Raw genomic sequence first — 27,690 nt, 5'->3', positions numbered from 1 at the left:
ACACGCAGTCAAAGTAGTTCAACCAAAAGGTGTTCCATCAATGAAATACTCCTTTTTTTAGCACAGACATTTTTCCTTACCTGAATAATGTAAAAAGTAAAGACAGTTTTACTCAAGACCAAATAGTCATATTGGTAAAGGATGGACAGGCACCTGAAGTCAGCGGCAATTCTGCAAAGTTCAAACCAAACACTGGGGTTAAGGTAAATACTTTTACATTTGTGCATACTGTAAAACCAATGTGTGTTTTTGTCTCCGTCTGAGTCACCTAAGCATACACAATGGGTTGAATTATACCATGGGATTATACCATGTTACTCATTTGCAGCAAAACATATGCATACATCTGCAAGAAGTTAATTTTTAATAAGTGTGATTAGGATAAAGTGGTCAACTTGTTTTTTTTTGTTCTTCTTCTTTTCTGTTTTTTTGTGTTTTATCCATTATAATTGATTTTAAAATGTTCAAATCTTATTCGCACTAACAAATTAAAGTAATTAAAAAAATTATGTAATGTGTAAGGTTCAGCTACATACTGATATCCATTGCCACTTAAAAAAAAAAAAAAAAAAATCACATTAAATTAGTGATTAAAATGAACAACAAGTACCAATGTACTCTCAGTGTACTCCTTCAATTAATTAATCTCCCAATAAGAGTTTACATAAACTAGTAAAGCTAGCTACAGTGAAGTTGGCCTACCATGTCATGTCTTGACGTTCGTTCTACAGCCTCGTGATATTGGTAAACCTAACATGACGTTGCGGTCCCGTGTTTGACAAGCATTAGCTCTGACCAATAGGAAACAGAGCTTTTTCCGGCTCAACCAATAGGATTCTCAGGATCCCCCACCGAGGCGGTCTTTCTGAGAAACAGTGCGTATCGGGTTAGGTTGTTAGAAAGTTAATGGCTGGGGGAAAGAGATCCTCCTCAACCCTCGCTTCGGGAGAGTTTCTGGATTCCCTGAAGTAAAACACGCAAATATCCTAAAAGAAAGAGCCTGGACGGACGTATAAGTCAACAACTAGCTCGTTAACACACGTATCGTGAACATAAGTATGCAGGATGCAGTAGCCGGGACGGCAATGCTGACGGACGGCTTCGAGGACGAGATTGACTCGGTGACTCCTCGCTCCCCAGTGGCAGGGATGGGGGTAGGAGCGACACCAGGAGGAGTCGGACTAGGGGGCATTGGAATTGGTGTAGGTGGAAAGAAAGTACGTTTGTACGGTGAGCCGGGCGGGCCTGCTGCAGAAAGACTGGATTTCAAACTAGCGGCCGCGGCCGTCCTCTCCTCGGGTCCGGGATCCGGCAGCGACGAAGACGAGGTTTCAGAGGTAGCTATGCTAAGCTAGTTAGCTAAAGCTCAACCAAGAGAGACCTAGGCAACATTCCTCTCCTAGCGCGAGCTGGCGGCTAGCTAGCGCGTTAGCTCGCAGTTGGCAACCACCCCCCCCCCTCCCTCCCAGGCCGCTGAAATTACGTAAAATAAACCAGCACTTTAATCGAATAACCCCTCTCGGCGGCTCGGATGCGCAGGGGGAGTGTTGTGATGTCGGTAGTGTTTGGTGAGACGCGAGCAGTTGTTCACGCTGAGCGGCTGAAATGTTTTATTTATGCAGCGCAGGCTGCGACCGGGGCCTAGTTCGGGTGGGAGCGAAGACGGCCTCGCTCGGTGCTGTCGTCTCGCAACACCCATCGCAAGTTTTGCAGCTCCTCCGACAGCTCTCCGGACACAGCAAATGGAAGATGCCCGTAAACCCACGGACGCACACGGCCGTCTTAACTATCTGCCATTTCCTAGTTGTGGTGCAATTACGTCACTTTTCCAAAATCATGTAAATTGACTCCGATCGTCCCCTCGGCTAACTTTTAGATACGTTTTAGATTATGCTTGCCCTCCCGGAACTACTCGGGGTTTTCGACAGTTGGTGTTGACAAATAAACCAGTTGGGTTATTTTTATTTATTTTTATTTTTATAACCAGGCTTCGTCTCTGTTGGTCAGGTAGCCCACCACCACCACAGGGTCAACTTGATTTGCGTTGTCACTATTGAGAGCAGCTAGAGTTCATGTTGAGGTGTCCCAACTTTCCATGTGCTGGCAGACACACATGGGGACAGGTGTGATGGCATCTCCACCTCACCTAAACATGCTTTAGACGTGTTTTCTGTTAGCTCAGATCAGTTGATTTAACATAATATTTTGTCTCCACGGCACAAAATTTGAAATGCCACCCAGAAATCACCTGACTTGTCAGTGTGACTCAATCAAAAGGTTGATAGTCAGATTCACCAAATGCCTTGTGATAACTAAACATGTTTTACTGAACGTCTGGTCTAATGTGAGCTAAAGATGTTAAGACTTCTCAGCTGTATTATTGTCATGTAATAGAGTTTACCATATTGTATGACAGCAGCACAGGACACAGGAGTGGAGCTTGTCAGACGGCTAAATGGCAAATTTATGATTTGCTCAAACCTATCAAAGTCTCAGTTTAATTACATTTTAATGGAAACGTAATATCCATTGTTGTCTAAAAGATGGTGCAGTATTTACTGTCAGAAACACTCATCAGGGAGTTATGGGTGTGGAGAGAACTGCCACTGCTGAGCAATGCGTATTACCTGTTGAGCTGTCTCTAATATACTTAACTAATATCAGATTAAAGGGCTATTGGTCTGTCTGAAACATGCTTCAGCCGCGACAGTTAGACAAGTAAGGGTGTCAGCTGATACCAGTGTCAATATAGCCTGGCCATTTCTGTCTGAGCATCAGCTGTGAAGTAGCAGTAGAAGAAGTTTGACAATTACATCGCAGGCAGTTAATTTAATCAAATTGCAAATGTATGGGCCTCCGTGTCATGTTTCTTCACTCACCCAGCCTACTATGTGAGCCTGAAAGGGAGCGTTTGTTGTGGTGTTTTACTCCAGTGGAGAACTCGCTGCTCTGGGCAGTAGCTAAAATCTGAGCCCCAGGATTAAGCAGATGCCATTCTAGGCCTTTCCAGCTCTCTGGATACCAACACTCTGGGAACTGTAGTTCATTAATAGTGAAGACTGATGTCCATTGTTGATTATAAAGGCCTTTATAGAACTACATCCCCCATGGGTTGTTTTGCTCTGCGTTCCCATCGTATAGCTGAATTCCTGCACATTGCTGAATGCTGACTCTCTCACAACATTTGCTCTCTGAACCAGGCCCTAAAAGCCTGCTGCAGCTTATGGATGGACATACACAGAGATTGTTTCTTTTACTCAGTTTTTGTCAAAGGTTGTTTTGCAAACTGTTGAATGACAGTTATTTATTCTAAATCCTATAATTATTTTAAAATCTCACCTTGTAGGTAGGCCACGATTGCCCAAGTGTGTCATGTTTGTCGCTCTCAGTATAACTAATGTATACACCTACTATATAGGATAAATGATTGACTTTACATTTTCTTAACTCAATTTAATGAAGGCATTTGTGTGGATTGTGTCAATCAGTTAGTAGTGTATGTAATACATTTATGTTTTTTACACTTACATTGTAAGTAGGTGTCAGTACACCCATGCGATAAGTAGCCCCTCTAGATGAATCTAAGGAGACAGATCTAAAAAGTATTTTCTAAACTGAGTTCTTAAATCCGTAGTTTTTTGAGATTTATTCTACCTGTGGTACAACCTGGAAGTTACTCTGAAACCCAGGAATTGGACCAGCTGTTAGTCTGAACTCTGGCTAAATATAAACAGGGCAGAGTAGATTAAAGTTATTTTTAATGCTGTGTTTGTTTACAATTGTCTTGTGATGTGTTTTATACATCAGTAATGTTTATATATAATTATTAGAGGAGCAAAACAGGCCTCTATTTTTAATTGTGATCAGATGAAAAAGATCAACTCTTCAATAGAGTGAGTAAAGATGTAATTTATGTGGTGGAAAAATATTGATTAGGGTGTAGTAACATTTACAGTAACATTAATCGACACTGCAGCTACACTTAGAAGTAAAGTAAAACATTGTTTATTGTTTTAGTAAAGTTTGCGTTCATTGCGTTGATTCACTTTGAGGATTTAGGGGAATAATAAAATGTTTGTAATACAGACTGTAATACATGATAGCCAACAGGGCCAAATCTCAGGTATGACACTGTGGTGCTCTACTTGGGCAGCTGACTCTCAGCTGAATCTCTCCATGTGTGCAGGGGTTTTAATTCCTGGCCGTAGCACTTCCTGTGCTTTGACTCTCTTATCCCTATACTCCTTTTTGTTTTCCCTCTGTTGAAAGAAACCGTAAATAAACAAGGGCAGCGTGCCTGGTCTTTTTATAGGTAGTGTGTTGGTGTGTGTGGGGCCACTTCTATATAGAATAATGGACCTTCAGTATTCGTATATTAACAATGTATTAAGCAAAATAATACAAATGCTTGCACACTTTCTTATGAGATATTCTGTTTGTGCTATTTTAGAAATACTGGTCAAAGGGCTGGGCATTATTTTTTTTTACCCTCCTCTCTGTACCTCTTCCAGGTGGAGTCATTCATTCTGGATCAGGAGGACCTTGATAACCCCATCATGAAGACAGCGTCAGAGTTGCTTTTGTCAAGCGCCACAGATGGAGTAGATTTGAGGACGGTTGATCCAGAGACACAAGCGCGACTCGAAGCTCTACTGGAAGCTGCAGGTATGACTGCTTCGTCTGAACTTAATTCAGCTTAAGACTTGACACATGTTCATTTGTAGCTGACCAGTGCCTCATTAACCACACCTTTTTTGCTCGAACCAGTCTTAATCTGTGCTTTAGCCTAGGGTAACTTTGAATAAGTAAAACCACATCTTTCTGCCTCAGCTTTTTCCCCCTATCCCTTTCAAATCCAAACAAAAGTTGAGGTCGTATTTTGTATAAGGCCTGAGGCTGAAATGGCAATAAAGAGAATCTACTGGTTCTGCAAGGGTCATATCAGCACATAGTTTGAAAGTGATTTGGGTAAATTAGTTTGATTAGAACTTGTAATCTAGGTGTAAGAAGGTCTGTGTAGATTAATTCATTAGCGCTGGGTGTCCTGGCCTCGTTTGGGCTTATGAACATTACCGGGCAGATTAACGCTGCCACTCGCTTGAGCCTCCACAGCATGCAGAGAGCCTGTGTTGAAAGGCTAATGGCTAATCTCATTCTATTCCCCTTTCTCCACGAGTAGTCGGAACAGAAGAGGTGGCAGTTTACGTGATCTGTTTGCTTCAGATTTATTACAGCCTGCATAATAGTAATAACTTTAATTTTTTCATATATTGATTTGTGAGGTGTCATATAGTGTTTTTTTTTTTTTTTGGATAGTTTTAGGAGACAGAAGGAGTGTATGTTGTGATGGTTGTAGCAGGAAGATTTAGACAACCTCTCTCCATTCCCTGTATGAACAAAGAAGCCAAATACCAGGCCTGTCAAGACCATCACCAGGGAAGATGCCAAGTGTCTGGCGATGTTTATAGGTTGCAGACTTCAGGCAAAAGTGAATTGCAAAATATTTGCAACCAAATATATTTGATATGATGATGTTGTTTGAGGTTATTTTAATTTCTTCAATACATGTTAGACCCCTCAAATTGGGGGAACTATGTATGAAAGGGGCTACAATTCCCACATTGTTAATCTGATGTGGATGTAAATGCCTTCAAATTAAAGCAGGATTATGGCACTTTAACCTCATAGTTATTATATCATTGTTTCATTTCAGGTCCATTGCACTGCAGTACAGAGCCAAAATAACAAAAAATGTGACATTGTACTGCTGCTTACTCACGGTTGCTAAACCTTTTTTCTTGTGGGGGATGAAGAAAGGCTGTTCAAAACCTTCACTCTACTCTTCACAAATGTATAATAATAATACAATAGCAGGTCAATACACTAAATATTACAGAAAAGATGTAATGTTTGGTATATTGTCTTAATATTTTATTATTAGGCGTTTCACAGATATTGTTAAACAATTGGCTTCTGTGCAGCTGTGTTATGTAGGTAGGTGTAGGGAAATATACAGTAAATATCAGATCAGATTTGATGTCAGTAGATCGTCTATATTAAAGGACTCTGGTTGTGATCGTGATCCTGGTTTAAAAACCACGCTAGTGACATCGCTAATTTGAATAAAGCCACTTTAGAATCAGACTCTACTGCTGATATATCAAGCAAGTGTTGAGAGAGACCATCAATGCCCAGCAGACCTAAATACCCCAAGTGCGAGATGTAAGACAAGTCATACATGGATTATTAATGAACGCCACCGATACTGCTAACCATACTTAGGTGACCTTGGGCTAATATCTTCCATTCTCTTGTAAATAAAGCTGAAATATTATGAGAAAAACGTTTCACGAGTAGTAGTAAGGTGTGCAAAACACTTACAGAATATATTCAACAGGACCTATAGAAATCTGAAAAGGGACAGAAGAATACTTGAAGATAGCAGAAGCCTTCTTCAGACCAGAGGATATAATATATATTGAGTGACCACTTTATTAGATACAATCTATGGTACAGCTCTGCCATAAACCTTTATAATGTCCAGTTTTAATTAATTGTTACATGTGTAACTGCAATTATATGTTTACTGCTGAGGTCATAGTTAAAGGTGGTGTTGTGCTGGACTACATTATTTTGGGGGGTGTTACTTATTCCAGTTTGCATACTTTTGGAGGGCAGAATATTAGAAACACCTCTCACTATAATACAGTCCAGTACAACACCACCACTAACTATGACCTCAATGCTGAAACATATAATTTAATTAACACCTCTGACTTTGTTAAAGGCATTCCATTGTACAGGTGTACCTAATAAAGTGGCCACTGCGGTGTATATAACACAGTACATTAGTGTTTTTGCATATATATTTTATCTATATTCCTTTAGATTAATGGACAGTATTAAACCATAACATCTAAATCAAAGGATGTCTGTAGATCAACTACTTGGTTGATGTGCACTTTTAGACTTACATTAGAATAATTTTTCAGACAGCCTGAAAGCAATTAAAAGAATCTTTCAGAACGCTGAACATGGGGATGTCTGCCTTGCCTGATTTTTGGGTAACTTTTGTAGCAATCCATTGGTCTGGTCTTGTTGCATTTGCAATTGGCTAGGTGCGCATAGGTGTGAAAATGTGCTTTTCTCTGTAATAATCACAGTAATAACCCGACTTTCATCACAGTTTATGTTCCCTGCTGAACTCCCCTATTTGCCCCTATGTTGCCATAGATGAGAGGCTGTGTTTTTGGGAAAAGAGATAAGAAAGGTGTGACAGAGATCATCAAGTTCCACATTTTGATGCACATGCCCATAACCTGTTGGTATATAGTCTATATTATCTACTCAAGGGCATGAGGATGCTCGTACACGCCATGAGCATGAAAGAAAGCAACAGAACATATTAACAGTTGTCGGTTGTGCCACAAAGGTGTGTGTGTGTGTGTGTGTGTGTGTGTGTGTGTGTGTGTGTGTGTGTGTGTGTGTGTGTGTGTGTGTGTGTGTGTGTGTGTGTGTGTGTGTGTGTGAAGAAGGAGAGGATGACTGTTGCCAGTTACCAGTTTCAAAAAAGGTTTAAAAACATTAACAAAAAGGCATTTTTATCTGGCCTCAAGGGTAAAAACAATACTCTGTGGGAGTATCATTGAATGTAAACAAAAGTGTTTACAGTAATTATTCCAAAGAGTACTTCTCGAGCTAAAACCCCTACATTATCTGTTTGAGGATCCCTTGTTGCTCCATGTTGGGAAATGAAATCTCGTGGGCATGCTGCCATGATGCATTCTCTTGTAGAAAGGTCAGTTTATTACAATGTCAGCCTAAGATTAAAAAAGATATAATTTCTACCTTGTGTTATATCTTTGTAGTCAGAGGTTACTCCCCTGTCAAACCCTAATTTTGCGCACTAATCTAACTTGGATTAATTGTCCCAAAACACCATCAAACCCCAGTATTCTCAACTTTTAAATGGCTCTTCTCAGGCTACAGTGACCAGACCATGCAGCACAGACACTTGAATTTACAATGCAGGGCCGGTTTATTTATATAAGACCTTGCATACTTCTAAGCACTGTACTTTGTTGGATACAAATGCATTAAGCTACATTTAAAACAACAATTTAAGGGAAAAGAAAATACTGTAAAATACAGCAGTATAAATCTTACAGAAAAACATTGACATGAAGTTCAAAACAGTCGAACATACAAAAATGGGTGGGTTCAGTGCAGTTATGGTCCAGTAATAAATGGTCCCAAAAGTAGATAATAAACTAAAAGTCATGTGGACAAAAATAGTTCGTCAAAAGCAAAGGAAAAAGAGAGTTTTTGTACTGTAATTGAACTGTAGAGTCTATAGTTAGAGGTATAAAAGTGTGGCCAATCCATTATCTGGTTGTTATTGTACATATTTATTCAGTAAAATAGTTGGTCTTTAACTAGGGGATGTGTTTCCTTGACTGGCATCAAAACAGAAGGTAAACAGGGCCTTTGGACTAATTCCTGCACACATTTTACATCCGTGTTAAAAGTAACTACTGATTATAATAAACACAAGAAACCTGAGTAATTAGCCATATGACCCTTCTTTTTTAAGTAAAGTATTTGTGTGGGAAAGGAAACCATCTTAATCAAGGACTGCCCTATTTAGCTTCAGTTTAAGTAGCTGTCAGGTAAATGTATTAAAAGCTACAAACAAACAAAATAAGTTTTATTTTGGAACAATGATAACCCAGTCACTTTTGAATTCTTGCAGTATGCTGTTTTATTTGTCGGAAAGGTCATGAAGTGGCCTGGATGCAAAGTGGTGGTTTCTAAAGACAAATAATAGCTAGTTTCTATAGAGAAAAAGGACAAAAAAGGCAACATACTCCATAATTTCACCTCTCCTTTATGTGTACCTAATACAGTGTTAGATGTCCAGTCAATGTGACCCATGTGAAGACAACCACCGTGTTAGCCTAGTTGTTCACCTTAATTGTGCTACAATATGCATGTAAATGTCGTAGTATTAGTGCTGCCTGATTAGTGTGAATGCCAGCCGTATGTCGTGGACAAGCATTTGATACACCTACCCTGACACTTTAATTTAGCACAACTAGATAGAAGTTCATGTTGTCTGTGTAAACATGTCAGAGTTTTGGTGGGAGCCTCACAGGAACAGGTGCTTATGGGTAAACACAACTAACATCCGTGAATCCAATCTGCTGCAATAGCTCATGCCATGTCTCACCCAAAGGACACTTTATGTGGCCATTTAAAAAAAAAAAAAAGAGCATAAAACCAGGAGCTAGAAAGCCGTTTAGAATTTAAAAAAATATGCAAGTCATCTTTATTCCTGCCTAGTGAGCCATTGGCTACACCAGAAAGTTAGTGTATAGATTGACAAGTGGATTCAACATGTAATTATAACAGATGGAAACTGCTTTTTGTTCAGAAATTCAATGAGGTTTAATGTTGACTTGCTTGCAGTTTTGCGTTGGCTGTTCTCAAACATTGGCTGAAATTTTAATTAGCAACTTGGATAAAAATGTTTATTCAGATTGCATAGTGTGTTGGTGGTACAGTGGGTGTAGGTAGCTCAGTGGCTAGCCAGTAACTTCTTTTAGTTGAAACACAACAAAAATATCTGCTAGCACTCCACAGCCTTGACCTCAGTGAAAGGTCAATGTCCACTTTGCTCACGTAAGAAAGTGTTAAATCTGAATAGGCTATTGAGTTATTTTTGTCTGAGAAGTGCGATTCATAGCTGTAGAAAAAGCTATTCTCCCAAAAAGATGATCACCCTCAGTTTGTTTCTTTGCTTTCATCTGAGGTATCTACAGTGTGTCTAACTCACATGTATGTCCAGTCAGTTTTGGTTCAGTGAACATCATGCATGTTCTGAGATAAACATGATACAGTAAAACATTAATGATCAGCTTCCCTCGACCTCTTGTTTCCCTCTGCCTCAGGGACCATTGCGAAATCCTTGTCTGAGAACCGTGCTAAGTTTAGCTCGACTCACAGGCCTAGTGGTCAAAACACAGGAGGACCCACAAGCAGGGTTGGAAATTAACACCCACCATGCAGGTGATTTTGTGCAGTGGCCTACCAGTAGCGTCACAGTGTGATTTGTGACGTTCCTCAGCGCATATTAGTCACTCAAACTTCAAAAAGGAGACAGAAAAATAATGTGACGTTGCATTGCAGGGGTTAGGAGAGTTGCAGAGAAATCTTACTAGAAGGAGACGTAAGTCAAGAGAAGGAGAAAGGTCACATTTTTTTAATAAGCAGAGAATAACCAATAATGGGCGGTCCTGTGATTAGTTTACAAGGAAACAAGCCAGTCAATGTTCAGTATGTCGTCAACATGCTTTGGATGCCAATAGGACATCTAATAGTTTCATTATTGGGACATAAAACCTAAAATTGGAAGCTATAAAAGACAATGAATTGTCCAAATGCCACATCTAGATAGGAAAAACGGTAGGGAAAATCAGTGCAGGGGAAGTTTTTTTTGTTTAATCTGCCCAACTGTGTGTGTGTGTGTGTGTGTGTGTGTGTGTGTGAGTGAGAGTGAGAGTGAGAGAGGAAGAGAACGACAGTATTTTCCTGTAGAGTTTAAATATTTACCTTTTTTATCTTATTTTTCACATGCAGTTAACACACTGCCGGTCAAACCAAGAAAGTGATTGGTAAAAAAAAATGTAGTGGCTGGTAGACAAAAAAGCTCATTTCCAACCCTGACACAAGGACTGGAGCTCACTTCTGCCTGGCTAATTGTGGGATTGAGGCTGAGACTGAAAAGTTCAAAGCCAACACTTTTCTTTGTTTTCTCTTGGCTCTCCTTGCTTCGTTTTTACACGTGCCCTTAAAACGTACACTACCACACTCAACACAAACACTTGAATGGTTTTATTGGTTGGGAAATAGTCCTTGTTCTACCTTCTGAAAGAGAAGGGTCATTAGCGAAAGCTGTTTTGTTTTTTTTGGTTCCTCTTGCTTGCTCTTCCCTCTCATTCCTCTCTTTGGTTTTTCTTCTCTTTCATGACAAACACAAATACACAAACACATTTTTCTCTCCTATGGCATTTTGTTTTTCTCCCAGCTGTGCTTTTCTCTCTTGCTGACCAATGTCTCCAGTTTCTGTTTCTCTCACATTCACTGCCTCTTACCCATCTATAATTCACACAGGATGAGACCGTTTTCTCTTCTACCATTAACAGCCTGAACCTATGTCTACTAGCCTATAGAACTAATATTACCTCCCTCACTGTATTCATTCTGGTCACAGATCTGTTCTTACCTAGACATTCCCATAGTAACCCAGCGGACATTGTTTTGTACCATCTGACCCAGTCATTGGCAAAATTATAGGATTTAAGAATCATAGATGGTGTATTGAAAGTAGTGAAAAAAAAGATATGAAGCCGTATTAACAAATGCTTGTGTGTGTTTTCTGTGTCTTTGTGTGATTTTTTTTTTTCTCTTTTTTTTTCTTTTTCCTCTTTGTGTATGCTGCTACTAACCCTGGATTGGATTGGCTGGACTGGACTTGCTTCTTCATCTGGTCTGGTGTGGTTGTGCTCCCCTGTGGTTTGCCTTGCCCTATGCACCTCTGCCCTTTTGGTGTTCGGCAGGCATCGGTAAACTGTCCACTGCCGATGGTAAAGCTTTTGCAGACCCTGAGGTGCTCCGCCGACTGACGTCATCTGTGAGTTGTGCCCTGGACGAAGCTGCGGCAGCCCTGACTCGTATGAGAGCTGAAAACACACTCAATGCCGGCCAAGCCGACAAGTATGTATCTCGCCCATACTGACACTGGCATATGTCAGTTTATCTTGTACACAGAGTTTCATTAAAGTTATAAATTAGTTAATATACCCTGATATGAGCAATCTAAGCTGTCTATACAGTACAGTTTGAATATGCATACGCGTTCCTTGGAAGTGATTTTGTAATTGTGAGGCGTATATTTGTTCACCTGTCACAGTGGCAGTAATTGTAGCAGTCTGGTTATTTTCAGCCGTAGTTTAGCAGAGGCGTGCTCAGATGGGGATGTCAACGCTGTGCGCAAATTGCTGGATGAGGGACGGAGCGTCAACGAACACACGGAGGAAGGAGAGAGCCTGCTGTGCCTCGCCTGCTCGGCTGGCTACTATGAACTTGCACAGGTGTGTGAAAGGATCTGTACACTGAACTAACCGGTCTGCAAAGCAAAGATAGAATAATGATGGTATCACTAGTTGGGAAGATTTGCCAGTGGTGACAGGTATGTGTTTATCCTTATCATTTCATCGTTCATCTTTAGGTTTTGTTGGCCATGCACGCCAATGTGGAGGACAGGGGCATCAAGGGAGACATAACGCCACTTATGGCTGCTGCCAGCGGAGGTTATGTGGACATTGTCAAACTGCTTCTCGTCCACGGGGCAGATGTTAATGCACAATCCTCCACAGGTAAAAAAAACTCTCGTCATTTCTCTACAATTATGATTATTTCCCTTTTTCTCCGTGTTGTTCAGTCAGATTAACCCCTCCACTTTCTTCCAGGCAACACAGCTCTGACGTACGCGTGTGCTGGTGGCTTTGTCGATGTGGTGAAGGTGCTGCTGAAAGAGGGTGCTAACATTGAGGACCACAACGAGAACGGACACACACCTCTAATGGAGGCGGCCAGTGCTGGCCACGTGGAAGTGGCCAGGGTACTTTTGGAGTATGGCGCCGGAATCAACACACACTCCAATGAGTTCAAGGAGAGTGCTCTCACACTCGCCTGCTACAAAGGTCAGAACTCAATAACAGTGTCTGTTCTGTTGATTACCTTAGTTACCACATTGCTGTTAACATGGTCTTTACTACTACTTTGAACAGTGATCAAAGGTTTTAGAGAATGAATATTTGTTTGTCCTCGGCAGGTCACTTGGATATGGTGCGTTTTCTGTTGGAGGCTGGCGCAGACCAGGAACATAAAACAGATGAGATGCACACAGCACTAATGGAGGCGTGCATGGTGAGCATCTGACCCAAACCTAAATAACTAAATAGTCAGTTCACACTGCCACTTTTGTATTTGATTGTATTTTTGTTTCAGACGGATAAAACATTTGTTTTACAAAAATTTTGTTTTCCAATGACAATTTCTTTCCATCTTTCAACACTTTCAAGCATTTTGACAGAGCTCTCAGCAGAGTACAGAGTCAGCACTTGTGTAGCTAAGTGGGGGAAAAAAGTATACTTGTTTCAGTCAATATGGCACAGGCTGTTAACGCTTATGTCCCATGATCACAATTTCAACCATCTCACCAGTGCTAGTTTTCTAGTGTTTTTTCTTGGCTAGTCCACTTAAATAATTGGTGAAGGGATGTGCCTGTTTTTCAAAAAGATAAATGGATCAAATGTTTGGAAAGTAGTTAGATTATGTTAATCAAATGTCTATTATCTTTGGTGGACATTAATGATAATGGTATTTTGAATGTAGCAATACAATAAGACAAAATATGAAAACAAAATATAGATTCATTATGAGTCATTTCTTTGTAATTGTATAATTGAATTATAGCACCCTGTTGGGAAGTGAATTGTGAGGAACCTTGAGGTTCTCAGACTCATGCAGCTTGACTGTATATTAGCTTATTTGAAAAGTGATCACATATATTTATTCAGGTGCTTATCTCTACATTCTCTGTGTGTCTCGCTGTCCCAGGACGGCCATGTGGAGGTGGCACGGCTGCTGTTGGACAGCGGTGCGCAGGTCAACATGCCAGCTGACTCTTTCGAGTCACCCCTTACCCTTGCAGCCTGTGGAGGACACGTGGAGCTGGCAGCCTTGCTCATAGAGAGAGGAGCCAACTTAGAGGAGGTGTGTAAGGAGACACATGTCTAAATACCAGCACACGTTTGGGAAAGACCATAAAATGCAGGAGATGGTGCCAATCACAGTTGTATCTTTGGAGCTGTGTCTGTATGTGTGATTTATATAGCTGAAGACCAATCTTTAATTTCACACAGACTGCAGTTGAGAATAGCCTTCAACTTGTTGAGTCATGCTGCCCTGCTACTGTTTGGGATACATTGTACTGAATACTGTACCAACCAGAGACTTAAAATGTAGATAGAAAGTTTACAGTTAAGATAAGAACGTGTTTCCGTAATGGGAATTTAATTTGGACATTTATGAAACCTACTACACAGTTTATCTTCAACCAAATGCAAGCTGGAGCAAGCAAGAAAAACAAAACATTATTTGGTCAGAATCATTGCTGTTAAAGCTTAAAAAAAAAAAAAAAAAACACTTACTCAGCTCACAGTGAGGTAGCAGACTTGGACACAAGATCACAAGATGCAAGAAGTAACATTGCTTCAGGTTTTTGTGGTCTCTCTTCTACCCCCACACATTTTATGTAAAGATCTCGACTACGTTGCAACTGTCAAACGACTAGCCGGTTGAAAGTTTCCATCCTCACAGAGAATACACAAAAGACTAGCTGAGTTCTACCCCAATAAGTAATCTTGCAGTGAGTCATTCTTGCCCCTATGTTTTCTTATTTGCGAATGCTTCTGTTTGTGTCCAGGTCAATGATGAGGGTTACACCCCTCTGATGGAGGCAGCTAGAGAAGGCCATGAGGAGATGGTAGCACTGCTGCTGGCTCAAGGTATGAAAACTTTGCTCCTACATTTGGGAAATGTAAACTTAATGTCAAATGCCATTCCGGTGAATAGTAAACACTTGTCAGACCTCTGTGTATTCATCTGCTTTTTCGTAGAAGAAAAATAATAGAGTTTAATATGATATTAGCATAATTGGTCTTTTGATTTATTAAATGATGCATGTTTTGTACTTTATGAAAACAAATCAGTCACAAATCACTAACTGTTGTTGTGCTGTTGTCTAGGTGCTAACATCAATGCCCAGACAGAGGAGACTCAGGAGACGGCTTTAACTCTAGCATGCTGCGGAGGCTTTTTGGAAGTGGCTGACTTCCTTATCAAGGCAGGTGCCGACATTGAATTGGGCTGCTCCACACCTCTAATGGAGGCTGCACAGGAAGGCCATCTGGAGTTGGTGAAATACCTGCTGGCTGCAGGTAAGCAAGGGGAAATAAGCCCTGGAGCTACATAGCTGTATTGGTTATACCTCTGTGCTTACAATCCTCTTTTGTTTTGGTCATTCAGGGGCAAATGTTCATGCCACCACGGCAACGGGTGACACAGCATTGACATATGCGTGTGAGAACGGACACACCGATGTGGCAGATGTGCTGCTGCAGGCTGGAGCCAACTTGGTACGCCATACTCTTAAATCCTCTTTGTCACTTATGTTGCCAGAACAGATGTGTAATGAAGTCTGAGTTAATCAATTTAATTCAACACAGTCCATTTTCTGAAGCGAGGCTTTGCAGCATTTTATGTTTGAGTTTTCCAGGCATATATAACTCTTTTTGTTTAACTTCTGCATTAAACTAAGCTTTAACAAACACATCTTCATCCTCTGTCTTTCAGGAACACGAGTCTGAAGGCGGGCGGACGCCCTTGATGAAGGCAGCAAGGGCGGGACATCTCTGTACAGTGCAGTTCCTTATCAGCAAAGGTGAGTTATTGACCAGATGTTCAAATTAACCATATTAAATTTAGTTATATATATATATATATTTTTTAAAAATATTTGTTTTTGCTTAAATACACAAAAAGGCTGCTTTCCAAATTTTCTGTTTCCCTTAAGTATGTTGTTTTTGGTTTTGGTCAAATTTGACTTGTTTGTGTATGGAAACATTGTCAGGGGAAATATGTGATGCAATTCTCCAATCCAGGTAGTTGAGGAAATAATTGGTCATTTAATACAGGTAAATAATTAATGAGATAATTATATGATGAGCTCAGAAGATGAAAAAAAATATTTGAAAATGTGAACGGAAGATGCTTCATCCTGGAAGATTTACACTCATGAAAGTGGACGTTTACGAAGACTCATATCTCATACAGTGAGTTCATGTGTTATTCTTTTCTTGTCCAGGTGCTAATGTGAACAGAGCTACTGCCAACAATGATCACACAGTGGTGTCTCTGGCCTGTGCCGGAGGACATCTGGCAGTGGTGGAGCTGCTGCTGGCACATGGGGCGGATCCTACGCACAGACTCAAAGTAATACACACACTCTAGATATAGATTAGCATATTTATGCATGTCCATATGTGTGTACTAATAACATATCACTGAAACCATGCATTTTTTCTCTTTGTAGGATGGTTCAACCATGTTGATAGAAGCTGCTAAGGGTGGCCACACGAATGTGGTTTCCTACCTGTTGGACTACCCCAACAACATCCTGTCTGTCCCAGCCCCAGACCTCTCCCAGCTCACTCCCCCCTCGCAAGATGCCTCTCAGGTAAATACAGCAATAAATCAGACTTTTTATTCATCATCTTCTGGGGAATAGATTTATTTTTAGTAAGAGGCAGGTCTAGTAGTTGTTTGTGATTACTTAAACTAATATGTTCTCTGTCATAACAGGTTCCTCGTGTCCCATTCCAAGCTCTCGCCATGGTAGTGCCCCCTCAGGAGCCAGACCGTGCCCCATCAAACATCGCAACGCCCCCTCCCGTCTCCAGCAAAGGTAATCAGTGCTACAGGTCCTGTCACCCAATGAATGTACTCGCAAGATGGAGTGACATGCTTCACTAAGGCATTTAGCTGTTATGCTCCCAGTTTTTTGCTATTTATTGTGAACCCATCCTAATCCTCAACTTCTTTAATCTCTTTCGTTCAAATTCAGGCGTGTCCAAACAGAGACAGGCAGCCCTTCAGCCCGGTGTCCCCAGCTCAGTTGGCCGGGGGCCTGAAGCAGAGCCTCTGCCACCCTTCCACTTGTGCCAGCCTCTAGAGTGCATTGTGGAGGAGACGGAGGGAAAGCTGAACGAGCTGGGCCAGAGAATCAGCGCTATTGAGAAGGCCCAGCTTCAGTCGCTAGAGCTCATTCAGGGGGAGCCGCTCACCAAAGACAAGATTGAGGAGCTGAAGAAGAGCAGAGAGGAGCAGGTACAGTCAATCATCCACTTAAGATCTCATTTTGATTTGTCAGCATTTTTAGTAAGGTGGATATTACCTTAAAAGCAAATTCACGCTTAAATTTTAGTTTGCATGCATAGTACCGTATCAGAAGTTAGTCAAATGAGGATGTGGCTACTGTCCACTTAGGTGCAGAAGAAGAAGAAAATCTTAAAGGAGCTGCAGAAGGTGGAGCGCCAGCTGCAGCTGAAAACACAGCAACAGTTCACCAAAGAGTACATGGAGGCGAAGGGTTTAAAGGAGGAGCAAGAGGCCGGACAGAGCCAGGGCCCAGGCCCGGGCCCTGGAAGTACGACATCTGTTCCAGGGTCCCTTCCCACCATGCCTGGTGCCCTAGTACACACCAGCTCTGACACGGATGAAGAGGCCAACAAAGATGGGGATCAAGAGGAGCCGCAAGGAGAGGAAGGGGAAGAGGTGAAACTGTCATTTAATTTTTTGAATTTTAGAATGATGTTAGTTCTGACTTTAGCACAATTTATTGACTCTAGAGACTTATTTTCTATACATTTTCTAGGAAGAGGAAGACGACGATGAAGAGGAGGGTTCGGAGGAAGAGGGAGATGGAGAAGAGGACGATTACCCCAAGCTTCCTCAGGTGGGCACAATCCTCTACAGGGATGGGCCACAGCCGCCACAGCAGCCTCCATTGCCCCCTTCGCCACAGGCCCAACCCCAGCCTCCTCCTCCGCCTCTTCAGGCTGCCTTCGTCCCTATCCAACCCCTGCCAGACTACAACCCTGCAGACTACCCGGGAAGCACCAGCCCAGAGCTGCAGAGGGTACTGGTGGAGCAGCAGATGCTGGGCCAACAGCAGCAGGGTCAACAGTTGGCTGGGTTGGGCCCAGGAATGATACCTCAGCAGGCCCCAGATGGGCTCATGGTAGCTACACCTGCACAGACGCTCACAGACACGCTGGATGACATCATGGCAGGTAAGTGCATTTCTTCTCTTCTTCTCTGACTGGATGTAAGTGTGTGCTGACTCCCTAATCTTATGTTGGTATAACTTCCTTCTTACTTCTCTATTGCAGCTGTGAGCAGCCGTGTGCCCATGCTGAACACTACAACCTCACCCACACCCCTGTCCCAGCCACCCACACAGATGCCTGCAAACATCGCCTCGCCCCCTTCAGTCCTGCCCCTCTATCCCTCTGTTGACATAGATGCACATGTAAGACACAGTGGCAATTTGACATAACAGAAATCTTAGAACTAACAATGTCAGTAAGTGTATGCACAAAGTTCTCTACCCTGTTAAGAGATGTTGTTTTCCCCACAGACGGAGAGTAACCATGACACAGCGCTGACGCTGGCGTGTGCAGGAGGACACGAGGAGCTTGTGTCTGTCCTCATTGCACGGGGAGCCAACATTGAGCACCGGGACAAAAAAGGTATGAAAATGTGCTGATAAAATGGGACAAGTACTTCTAATGGTATTAGGAAAAATAGAGAAGCAATACCTGATTGAATTTTAATTCACAGTAGGTGTTTGATATATTAAGTAACAACTTTTTCTCTGCAGGTTTTACTCCTCTGATCCTGGCTGCCACTGCTGGCCACGTAGGAGTGGTGGAAGTGCTCCTGGACAAAGGGGGTGACATTGAGGCTCAATCAGAGAGAACCAAAGACACGCCCCTCTCCTTGGCCTGCTCCGGGGGACGCCAGGAGGTAAACATTGTGATTCAGGTTACCTTTGCAATCGTAACATTCCTGTTCAATGTTATCTTGGCTTTAACTATGTTGTGTAACTGTCACTTGTGTCGGTCAGGTGGTTGAGTTGCTGCTGCTTCGGGGAGCTAATAAGGAACACCGCAATGTTTCCGACTACACGCCTCTTAGCCTGGCTGCTTCTGGGGGTTACGTCAACATCATCAAGATACTCCTCAATGCTGGAGCTGAAATTAACTCCAGGTGAGATACAAGAACCTCAGTATTCACTTTGGGCCCCTTAGTGTGAGTGAAACATGTCCACCCATATTAATCTCCCTTTATCTGAATCTGACAATGTTTTAGTTCCTGAAGTGAATGAGATAATACTTTCAAGATACTTCCATTTTTTTAAACCTCACTGTGCCAAACAAATATAACATCCCAGTAATATGTGCCTTTGGGTTCTAGCCAAACCCAAAAGTAATAGTAATAAATGAGGAGTTAGGAAACAGTAAATCAGTAACTTCAAAACCAGCAGCAGCTGCTCTTTGATAAGTGCTACTCTGCAAAAGTGAAAATGCGTGTTAAGTTGCTAAATCGCAGTAAAATGTTATCTTCTAAAACCAAGTCAAATTCTCTATGACACCTGTTATGCTTTTTAGTGCACATTAAACAATTAAATGTTTACTTTCTCACCAGGACTGGCAGCAAGCTTGGAATCTCTCCTCTGATGCTGGCAGCAATGAATGGTCATGTACCGGCAGTGAAGCTGTTGCTAGACATGGGCTCGGACATCAACGCCCAGATTGAGACCAACAGAAACACAGCTCTGACCCTAGCCTGCTTCCAGGGGCGGGCTGAGGTTGTCAGTCTGCTGCTAGATCGCAAAGCTAATGTAGAGCATCGTGCTAAGGTGAGGAATCTGGATCCCATTCACTTAGACTTAAATTAATTTGTAAATATTGCAAACCTGCACTGGCAGAACCCACGATGCAGCTGGCTACTTTGCTAAGTTACTTCTCACTTCATGCAGACCGGCCTTACTCCTCTGATGGAGGCAGCCTCAGGAGGTTATGCGGAGGTGGGCCGAGTGCTGCTGGACAAAGGCGCCGATGTCAACGCTCCGCCTGTTCCCTCATCCCGAGACACTGCCCTCACCATTGCTGCCGACAAAGGCCACTACAAATTTTGTGAGCTGCTTATCAACAGGTGAGTGCTCTTGGTTGTTCTGTGCAGAATCATGTTGAGTGTTCTTATTATTAGATAATTGTAGTCACTTGTGTTGTTGAGTGAATGAGCTGTTAATTGCAACTTCTGATGGTGTGCACATTGTGCTGTCTTTTACATCATGTTTTACACCTTGGATGCTGGTATAAAGGCATACTTTGGTGATTTGAATCAGGCACCGCCCATAGATTCAGCATGTTGTCTTTTGCCGATGTATATATCTTAACTGCCAGCCCTTTTAAAAGCGTTGCCTTTGTGTGACTCTTTCCTGTCATTGCAGGGGTGCCCATATCGACGTACGAAACAAGAAAGGGAACACTCCTCTCTGGCTGGCGGCAAACGGCGGTCATTTTGACGTGGTCCAGCTCTTGGTGCATGCCAGTGCTGATGTGGATGCAGCAGACAACCGCAAGATTACCCCACTCATGGCTGCTTTTCGCAAGGTGCAAAGTTTACCAGAACACTAATTGTTGTTTGTAATTGTCTGTCATGCCACACAAGCCTCTGGTTACTAACCCTTTTATCTAAAATGTTAGGGTCATGTGAAGGTGGTGCAGTATCTTGTAAAGGAGGTCAACCAATTCCCATCAGATATCGAATGCATGAGATATATCGCCACCATCGCTGACAAGGTATATATAAAATTCCTTCTCTGTCATTGGTCTGCTACATCTATTGCACTAGAAAAAAACGAAGATGTTAGCAAAGTTGTAAGTCCAACTTTTTGTTTCCTGCAGGAGTTGTTGAAGAAGTGCCACCAGTGCATGGAGACCATTGTCAAAGCCAAAGACCAGCAGGCAGCTGAGGCCAACAAGAATGCTAGCATTCTTCTCAAGGAGCTAGACTTGGAGAAGGTAATGTCAGACCCTGTGGCTGTGCTTTGGGAGGTTATTCTAAGTATTCTGGATATACACTGGAAGAGGGCAAATGTGTTTTTTAAATGACTCTGTGTTGTGTGTTACAGTCCAGAGAGGAGAGCAAGAAGCAGGCCCTGGCTGCTAAACGTGAGAAGCGTAAGGAGAAGCGCAAGAAGAAGAAGGAGGAGCAGAAGAGGAAGCAGGAGGAAGAGGAGGGGCAGAAAACCAAGGAGGATTTCTCTGAGATGCAGGAGCAGAAGGACGATTCAGCTGATGGTAACTTTCTTTGACTTTTTTTGCTACAAGTTAAGAGACTGCAGAATTGTACTAGCATTAAGGGGTTGGTATCCGTTCCTATCTAAATTTTACCCATTCCCTCCCTCAGAAACAGAGGTTCCTATTGAGCCTCCGAGTGCAACCACCACCACCACCATTGGTATATCTGCCACCTCCACATCTTTCACTACAGCTTTTGGTAAGAAGCGAGCAAGTGTGGCCACTACCCCGAGTACCAATCGCAAGAACAAAAAGAACAAGACCAAGGACTCTTCGCCCAACGAACCCATTATATTACAGGATCCGCAGGTGAGCCTAGCAGCTGTTATCAATGGTATTGTTGTAATAATTTGCTTTGTAGATTTGATTATCCAGACTGAAAAACACGTCTGTGTGTGTCTCCCCTCTAGGTTGCACTAGCACAGCACAAGGCTGACAAGAACAAGATCCATGGTGAGCCACGGGGTGGGGGTGGGGGAGTGACAGGTGGCAACAGCGATTCTGACCCCTTGGATAGCACCGACTGTGCCAGTGAGAGCAGCAGCAGCGGGGGCAAGAGTCAGGAGCTCAACTACCTCCCTGACCTCACCTCCTCCGCCTCCTCCTCCTCCTCCTCTTCTTCCTCCTCCTCTTCCTCAGCCCCCTCCTTAGGAGCGGCCCAGTCCCAGATCCTCCTGCGCGGCCCAGAGAAGAGACACTGTCCTCAGCCGCAGACTGACGGCAAGGTGGACAACAAGGTCACAGTCTCCATCTCAAAACCAACGCAAAAGTGAGTCCCTGATGAAGCAAAGCACATTTATCATCTGACATATAGCTTGTGTGTGTTTGTAGCATCTAGGGAGAACAAGCCTTGTTTTAAAATGCTATTTTTATGTGGGAACTAAACTGCAGTGAGTTTTGTGAAACCCCAGACTTACATTCTTACTTTAACCTTAAACTTATTTCAAAAAATGTTCCTAGCGTCAGCCAATATTACAGATAACAGCTTCTTCGCTATTCCGATCCAACTGAACCTGAACTTTGCCCGTTTTGTCACAGAGCTTCAGACACAATCGACTCCTCCTCCAACTCCTTGCCCTCTCCATTCAAGACCATGGCTCTTCCCATCACCTCACCCAACAGTAAACTCAGCCTCACAAGCCCCAAGAGAGGGCAGAAGAGAGAAGAAGGTTGGAAGGAGGTGGTCAGAAGGTCAGTTGTTTATTTAATTATATCTGTTTAAAATGCAACCTTTCACTGGGTTATGATTGACAGGGCCAAGTTTTGTTTAACACGCACACATCCATAAGAGAAAGTTGGATCTTACAATTCTGCGTAGAACTTGTTTGGTTTGGGGCTATCAGTTAATGTAAATTACAATCCGTAGTGTTACCACCTACCAGTACAGAGACACATAAATAATGAAATTTTACTGCTTCTTTTGAAGATCAAAGAAGCTGTCTGTCCCAGCGTCAGTTGTGTCTCGGATCATGGGCCGAGGAGGCTGCAACATCACAGCCATCCAGGACGTGACAGGAGCTCACATTGACGTAGACAAACAGAAGGACAAAAATGGGGAGAGGATGATCACCATAAGGTAAAAATAATGCCCTCTGGTGGACTGTTAACACCCCTGCAGTTGGGAGTATAACAGCTGGTTAGATACATTAAGCATGTAAGCCCTGTCTGGATGATGTCATTCTTCTGGGCCGGTCTACAATGCAACAGCATAGATTTACCAAAACTTGATTTAAAATAAAAATAAAATCACACACATTTTCACACAAAATGTTTTTTTTCTTTGTCACTGCAACAATATTGGAGAACATGTTGATCAGGCCAGCCAGATTCCACTCACACTGGTGCAACCAATCAAAATATGTAGCCCTTGGTTGTTCTGGTGCCTGCCTCTCGACCCACCCAACAGTAAATGTGCACATTTGCTGTTGCTAGTACATGGCTCAACTCATTTCCAGTGCACCAACAATAAGACTCAAGATAAGAAGGCTGATCGCATGAGAAAAAAAGAGGCCACATTGACAGTATAGCAAGGACTTTACACACTAGATTTGGGTTTAACAACTGCATGTCCTGCAGACTAATGGAGAAACTGTTTTTTGATTTGAATTGAAGGCACTTTAATGTGCAGTACACCCTACTCAAAAGAACCAGAAAAGAGACCAAACTTGCACTTCATTAGAACTTTGTGGGTTGTGCTCTGGTCTGTCAAAAGACTTTATCACACTGAATGCATCATCAATCGATTTTGACTTACTAACACAAGGACGTAGTCTGAATAAAGTATGCTTTGTTATTTCAGAGGTGGCACAGAGTCTACAAGGTATGCAGTCCAGCTGATCAATGCTCTAATCCAAGACCCCACTAAAGAGCTTGAAGATCTGATCCCGCGGAATCACATCAGAGCCCCAGGCTCTAAAACAACCTCAGCTTCCTTCTCCAGTACCACAGGCGCCACCAGCGGTTCAACCTCTGGGCCAAAGGCTCTAAGCTCGTTGGTCACCTCCACAGGTGTCTCGTTCCAGCCTTCATCATCCTCGTCTTCATCCTCCTCTCAGGCCGGGGGGAAGATTGGGAAGGGGCTGTCATCAAACGTCAGACAGCCCTTCCCTGTGTCTCTGCCTTTGGCATACGCCCACCCTCAGCTGGCTCTACTGGCTGCTCAGACCATGCACCAGATCAGACACCCACGACTACCCATGGCCCAGTTCGGTGGCACCTTCTCTCCAGCTGCCAGCACCTGGGGACCCTTCCCTGTGCGTCCTGTTAGTCCCGGCAGTGCTAACAGCTCCCCCAAACACAATGGAGGAACCAACAGCACTGGAGGCCAGGCCAGACCCAACTCGACCCACAGTGAGCACAGCAACACAGCCAGCTCAGGAGCCTCGGTCACGAACACCAACACCACAACCACCATTGCTCCTAACACGTCTACAGCTGCAGCCTCGCCTCATACCCCTAATCCTACCCCATACAATCCCCAGCCAAGCGTCCCCACTCCTTCCTCTGTCAGAAAACAGCTCTTCGCCCCTGACCCCAAGCCTGCTGGTGTCAACCCTGTGTCTGTTGCTGCCACTTCTATCAGTGGCAGCAATGCAGTACGAGGCACAGGTTCTCCTGCACATCACAGTTCCACTACAACTACCGCAAATGCTCCTCAGCAGCTAGTCGGCCCCATTTCGCAGCCCCCCATACAGCCAACTAAAACAGAGCCCAGTGCGGTTGCCCCTCTTGGAAAAGATAAGCCCTCTCTAGCTGTAGAGAACCATGCTGTTTCCGCCAGTGAGAGCATCAACTCTGTGGGTTTCTCTGCCCCTGCCGTGGCTTTACCTCCTAAACCAGAACCTCGACAGCAGTTACCTCCCCCTCCCTCCTCTGTACCTTCCTCAGAGGCTCCACCACCCCTCCTCAACCCACAGCACAGCTCCCACCTCCCCTCAGCACCTCCTCCTGTCCTCTCACACAATGTTGCACACCCCAGCAACACTGTACCCCACTTCTCAGCCCCTGCGCCCAGAGTCTCCCATCGTATGCAGCCACCAGGGCCTTACTATTCCCTTCCTGAGCAGCAGCAACAACAGCAGACGCAACAGCAGCAACAACAATCTGTGTTTGTGCCCTTCAACGCTCAGCAAGAACCCCCGAAACAGACCCAAAACCAGACGTCCCAGCCCACAAATTTGCCCCCACAAGCGCAGACCCAAGCCCAGGCTCCCGGCTCCCTTCAGGTCTCTGCAAACCTGGGGATGATGAACGGTTCCCAGATGCAGCATGTGGCCAATACAGGCAAGCCTCAGCAGATCCCCCCTAATTTCGGTCCTACAGGCCTCTTCAACTTCAGCAGCATCTTTGATAACAACAGCCAGGTGAGTTGAAGTAACATTTATAGCTTGAAAATTAGCCAGACACCCCGTTTTACTGTTTATCATTTAAAGTCATCACCTAAGAACAGCAAAGAAGAAGATTAAAAAGTTTAGCAGCTTTAGAAAGGATTATCCTAAACAGTACAAATGTCAGGGTTCCAATGTTATCAATTGTGCTTGCCTTGCAGGTTGGAAACAATCAGGTGTGGGGTGCATGCCATCTGCCGACTCGATCACCTCCAGAGCAGTCGTACTCAGCCCCACCAGCCTACATGAGCATGGGCCAGATGGAGAATATGATGCCCCCACCTCCTCCAGACAGCTCCAAAGCCCCTGGCTACCGCTCTGCCTCACAGAGAATGGTCAACAGCCCAATCGGTATGACTGGTTTTCATTTTAGTCTATACATTGTTGATGTTTGACTAGGTTAATCCCTTTTGAGATAAAGAATCAGTTTTCAAGAGGAACATAAAATAATAGCATCAAATTATTATAAAGTCATACACGAAAGAGAAGGTAACATAGTAGAAACATGTCTTGTTATAAGGCGTTGGCTCTCTTTGCTTTCTCATGTTCTCAATAATGAGCTGTTTCTTTAATTGTCTGCACCGACAGCATTGACCAGCTATGCCACCAGTATCTCTGGCAGTCCTGTGTATCTGCACGGTCATACACCAGTTGGCACACCCTCATTCAGCAGACAGCACTTTTCCCCGCACCCATGGAGTGCATCCACATCAGGTACTAGGCTCACACTTGACTTGTTTTTTCCCTGCAAATTTTCAGCCTTGAACGATCTGTTGAGACTTTTAGAAAAGCAGTTTTATTTTTTATTTTTTAGTGCAGTTTGTATTTTTAAGGAACTGTGCAAATTAATGTTTTTTAACCTGTGTAAATCTGATGTGCCCCTAACTCTTCCTTCCTATACCGTCTCATCTCCACCAGGTGAATCTCCTGTCCCGCCTCCCTCTACGGTGTCATCGTCGGCCCTTTCCACCTCAGCTGTGGCCCCTCCTCCTCAGCCTAAGCAAGGCAGCTCCTCGCAGCAGGACCGGAAGGTTCCCCCACCCATCGGCACAGAGCGGCTGGCCAGGATCAGGCAGACGGGTTCCGTCAACCCTCCTCTCCTCACCACCAGCTACACGGCATCCGTTGGACAGGGAGGCATTTGGTCGTTCGGGGTCGGCAGTGCTTCAGGTGAGAGAAAATAATATTTTAATATGCTGTTTCCCCTTTTTTTGTTTTTTAAGAATCAAGACAAATCTCAATTACTGTGTGCTAGTAACTGCTAACAATTATATATTATAACATATAATACTAACCCCCAGCGTGTCTTGGTACAGAGGCCATGTCTGGTTGGTCCCAGCCTCTGATGAGCAGCCACATGATGCACCCTCAGCTGCAGGCAGAGCAGTCGGCCTTCTCTCAGCACCAGCCCATGGAGCAGGATGACACAGGCATTGCAAACCCTGCTAACAATTACCACCAGCCTCAGCATTTGCCCAACAGCTACATGGACTTCCCAAAGGTAACATAAATTCATAGCTCTGTAGATGATTTAACCCCTCTTCCTCTTATGTACACATCTTTTACCAATTACTCACTGTTGTCTGTTTAGGGGATGCCTATGTCAATGTATGGAGGGACCATGCTGCCCCCTCATCCTCCCATGGCAGAGGGGCCAGGGGGACCAATGTACAATGGTTTGCACGCTGGTGACCCTGCATGGAGCCCCATTATCAAAGTGGTCCCTAACAATGCAGATAATTCTGACCCCCAACAGCAGGTAATGTCCTCTTTTATTATACCCTTGCTGTCTAAACATATGCTTAATAGTTCAACTGTCTTGTATTTCTGCCATTAATCAGATAATATATATATTTGACTTCATTTGTTCTAACATAGACCCCTTACTGGTCCTCTCCCCTTTCAGGTGTGGCCTGGTACCTGGGCACCTCATGTGGGCAATGTGCACCTGAACCACGTCAACTAGACAGCGTCCACAGCAATCAAACGCACACCGCATGACCCACAGCGCAAACATGAAATACCAACTGACGAATATGACCGAATAAGACAAACGAAAAAAGAAAAACGAAAAACGTACATGTTAACTTTAGTAGAGACCTGAGAGTGCAGAGCAGAGGTTGAAGAATTGGAAGTTCTCTTGACGCCATTCTTTGATGTGCCTATTTCAAACAAGGAAAGAGGAAATTGGGCGAGAGCTGTTATCAGTGTCTCGATGATGCAAACAAACATGCGCGATCACCTGTTCAACAGGATCCATTCTCTGCGTAGTTTAGCGATTTTGACTTAAACTCACATACACCGTTCTTGGGCTGCAGGGGGCTCAACATGAAGTAGCTATTTAAACTTGGCCCAGAACTAGATGATGATTACCTAAAGAGAAAGAGAAATCAGAACCTTTTAGAGTGGTAAATACATGTATAATTGTTTACATACTAAAAAGGGTTAAAATGAGAGTAAATTTCATGTCGTATAGTGGCTCTACTTTATGTAGCCTGTATTAATGTGAAATATTTACCTTAATATTCAATAAAAAGATTGAAAAGTATTTGTGTTGTTTTAATGAAACATTATTCTTCACTTATTTGCATGTTTTGGCTTCAGCAGACATCAAGACTTTCTACACATTTTATATTATGAAATTATGTCGTTTTTGGCTTCTTTTTGGGCACCATCTCTTTCTTCTTTTCACCACAGGACAGAATACATTAATACTGGAGTCCTTGTGTAGTCTTGAAATCTGCCTT

The 27,690-nt window shown here is 43.3% G+C and overlaps 1 protein-coding gene across 12 annotated transcripts; it reads left to right on the top strand.

Moving 5' to 3' along the window:
• The first annotated feature begins 885 nt into the window (after positions 1-885).
• On the top strand, positions 886-27,491 carry ankhd1 (ankyrin repeat and KH domain containing 1). Of its 12 annotated transcripts, none has more exons than XM_051420791.1 (39): positions 886-1,217; positions 4,512-4,665; positions 11,619-11,775; positions 11,990-12,152; positions 12,290-12,437; positions 12,531-12,764; positions 12,896-12,990; positions 13,678-13,839; positions 14,552-14,633; positions 14,874-15,065; positions 15,154-15,263; positions 15,481-15,568; positions 15,992-16,119; positions 16,220-16,363; positions 16,489-16,591; positions 16,751-17,013; positions 17,173-17,460; positions 17,561-17,978; positions 18,078-18,217; positions 18,326-18,437; positions 18,569-18,714; positions 18,815-18,957; positions 19,396-19,609; positions 19,730-19,905; positions 20,204-20,366; positions 20,460-20,555; positions 20,661-20,777; positions 20,888-21,056; positions 21,166-21,365; positions 21,467-21,825; positions 22,095-22,247; positions 22,483-22,632; positions 23,356-24,919; positions 25,105-25,294; positions 25,532-25,657; positions 25,862-26,113; positions 26,245-26,444; positions 26,535-26,702; positions 26,850-27,491. In XM_051420791.1, exons 1-39 carry the CDS (start codon positions 1,059-1,061, stop codon positions 26,907-26,909), a joined length of 7,986 nt encoding a protein of 2,661 aa, XP_051276751.1. In that variant the 5' UTR covers positions 886-1,058; the 3' UTR covers positions 26,910-27,491. The 12 variants fall into 12 exon arrangements, with proteins under 12 accessions (XP_051276751.1, XP_051276749.1, XP_051276748.1 ...); XM_051420789.1 differs by having other exon boundaries at positions 886-1,337; positions 11,652-11,775; positions 12,005-12,152; positions 13,684-13,839; XM_051420788.1 differs by having other exon boundaries at positions 886-1,337; positions 11,652-11,775; positions 12,005-12,152.
• Positions 27,492-27,690: the final 199 nt, after the last annotated feature.

The sequence above is a fragment of the Dicentrarchus labrax genome, unplaced genomic scaffold, assembly GCF_905237075.1.
Source record: "Dicentrarchus labrax unplaced genomic scaffold, dlabrax2021, whole genome shotgun sequence".
Taxonomy (NCBI): Eukaryota; Metazoa; Chordata; class Actinopteri; family Moronidae; genus Dicentrarchus; species Dicentrarchus labrax.
Note: the sequence above shows the minus strand (reverse complement) of the source record. Positions and strands in the feature narration are given on the sequence as shown.

Bases quoted from the DNA above. Each gene is read 5' to 3' on its own strand.
- ankhd1 (XM_051420779.1), top strand. From the start codon at position 1,059: ATGCAGGATGCAGTAGCCGGGACGGCAATGCTGACGGACGGCTTCGAG. The intron at 14,634-14,873 runs GTATGAAAACTT...GCTGTTGTCTAG, and splicing joins AGCACTGCTGCTGGCTCAAG to GTGCTAACATCAATGCCCAG. The intron at 17,014-17,172 runs GTACAGTCAATC...CTGTCCACTTAG, and splicing joins AGAAGAGCAGAGAGGAGCAG to GTGCAGAAGAAGAAGAAAAT.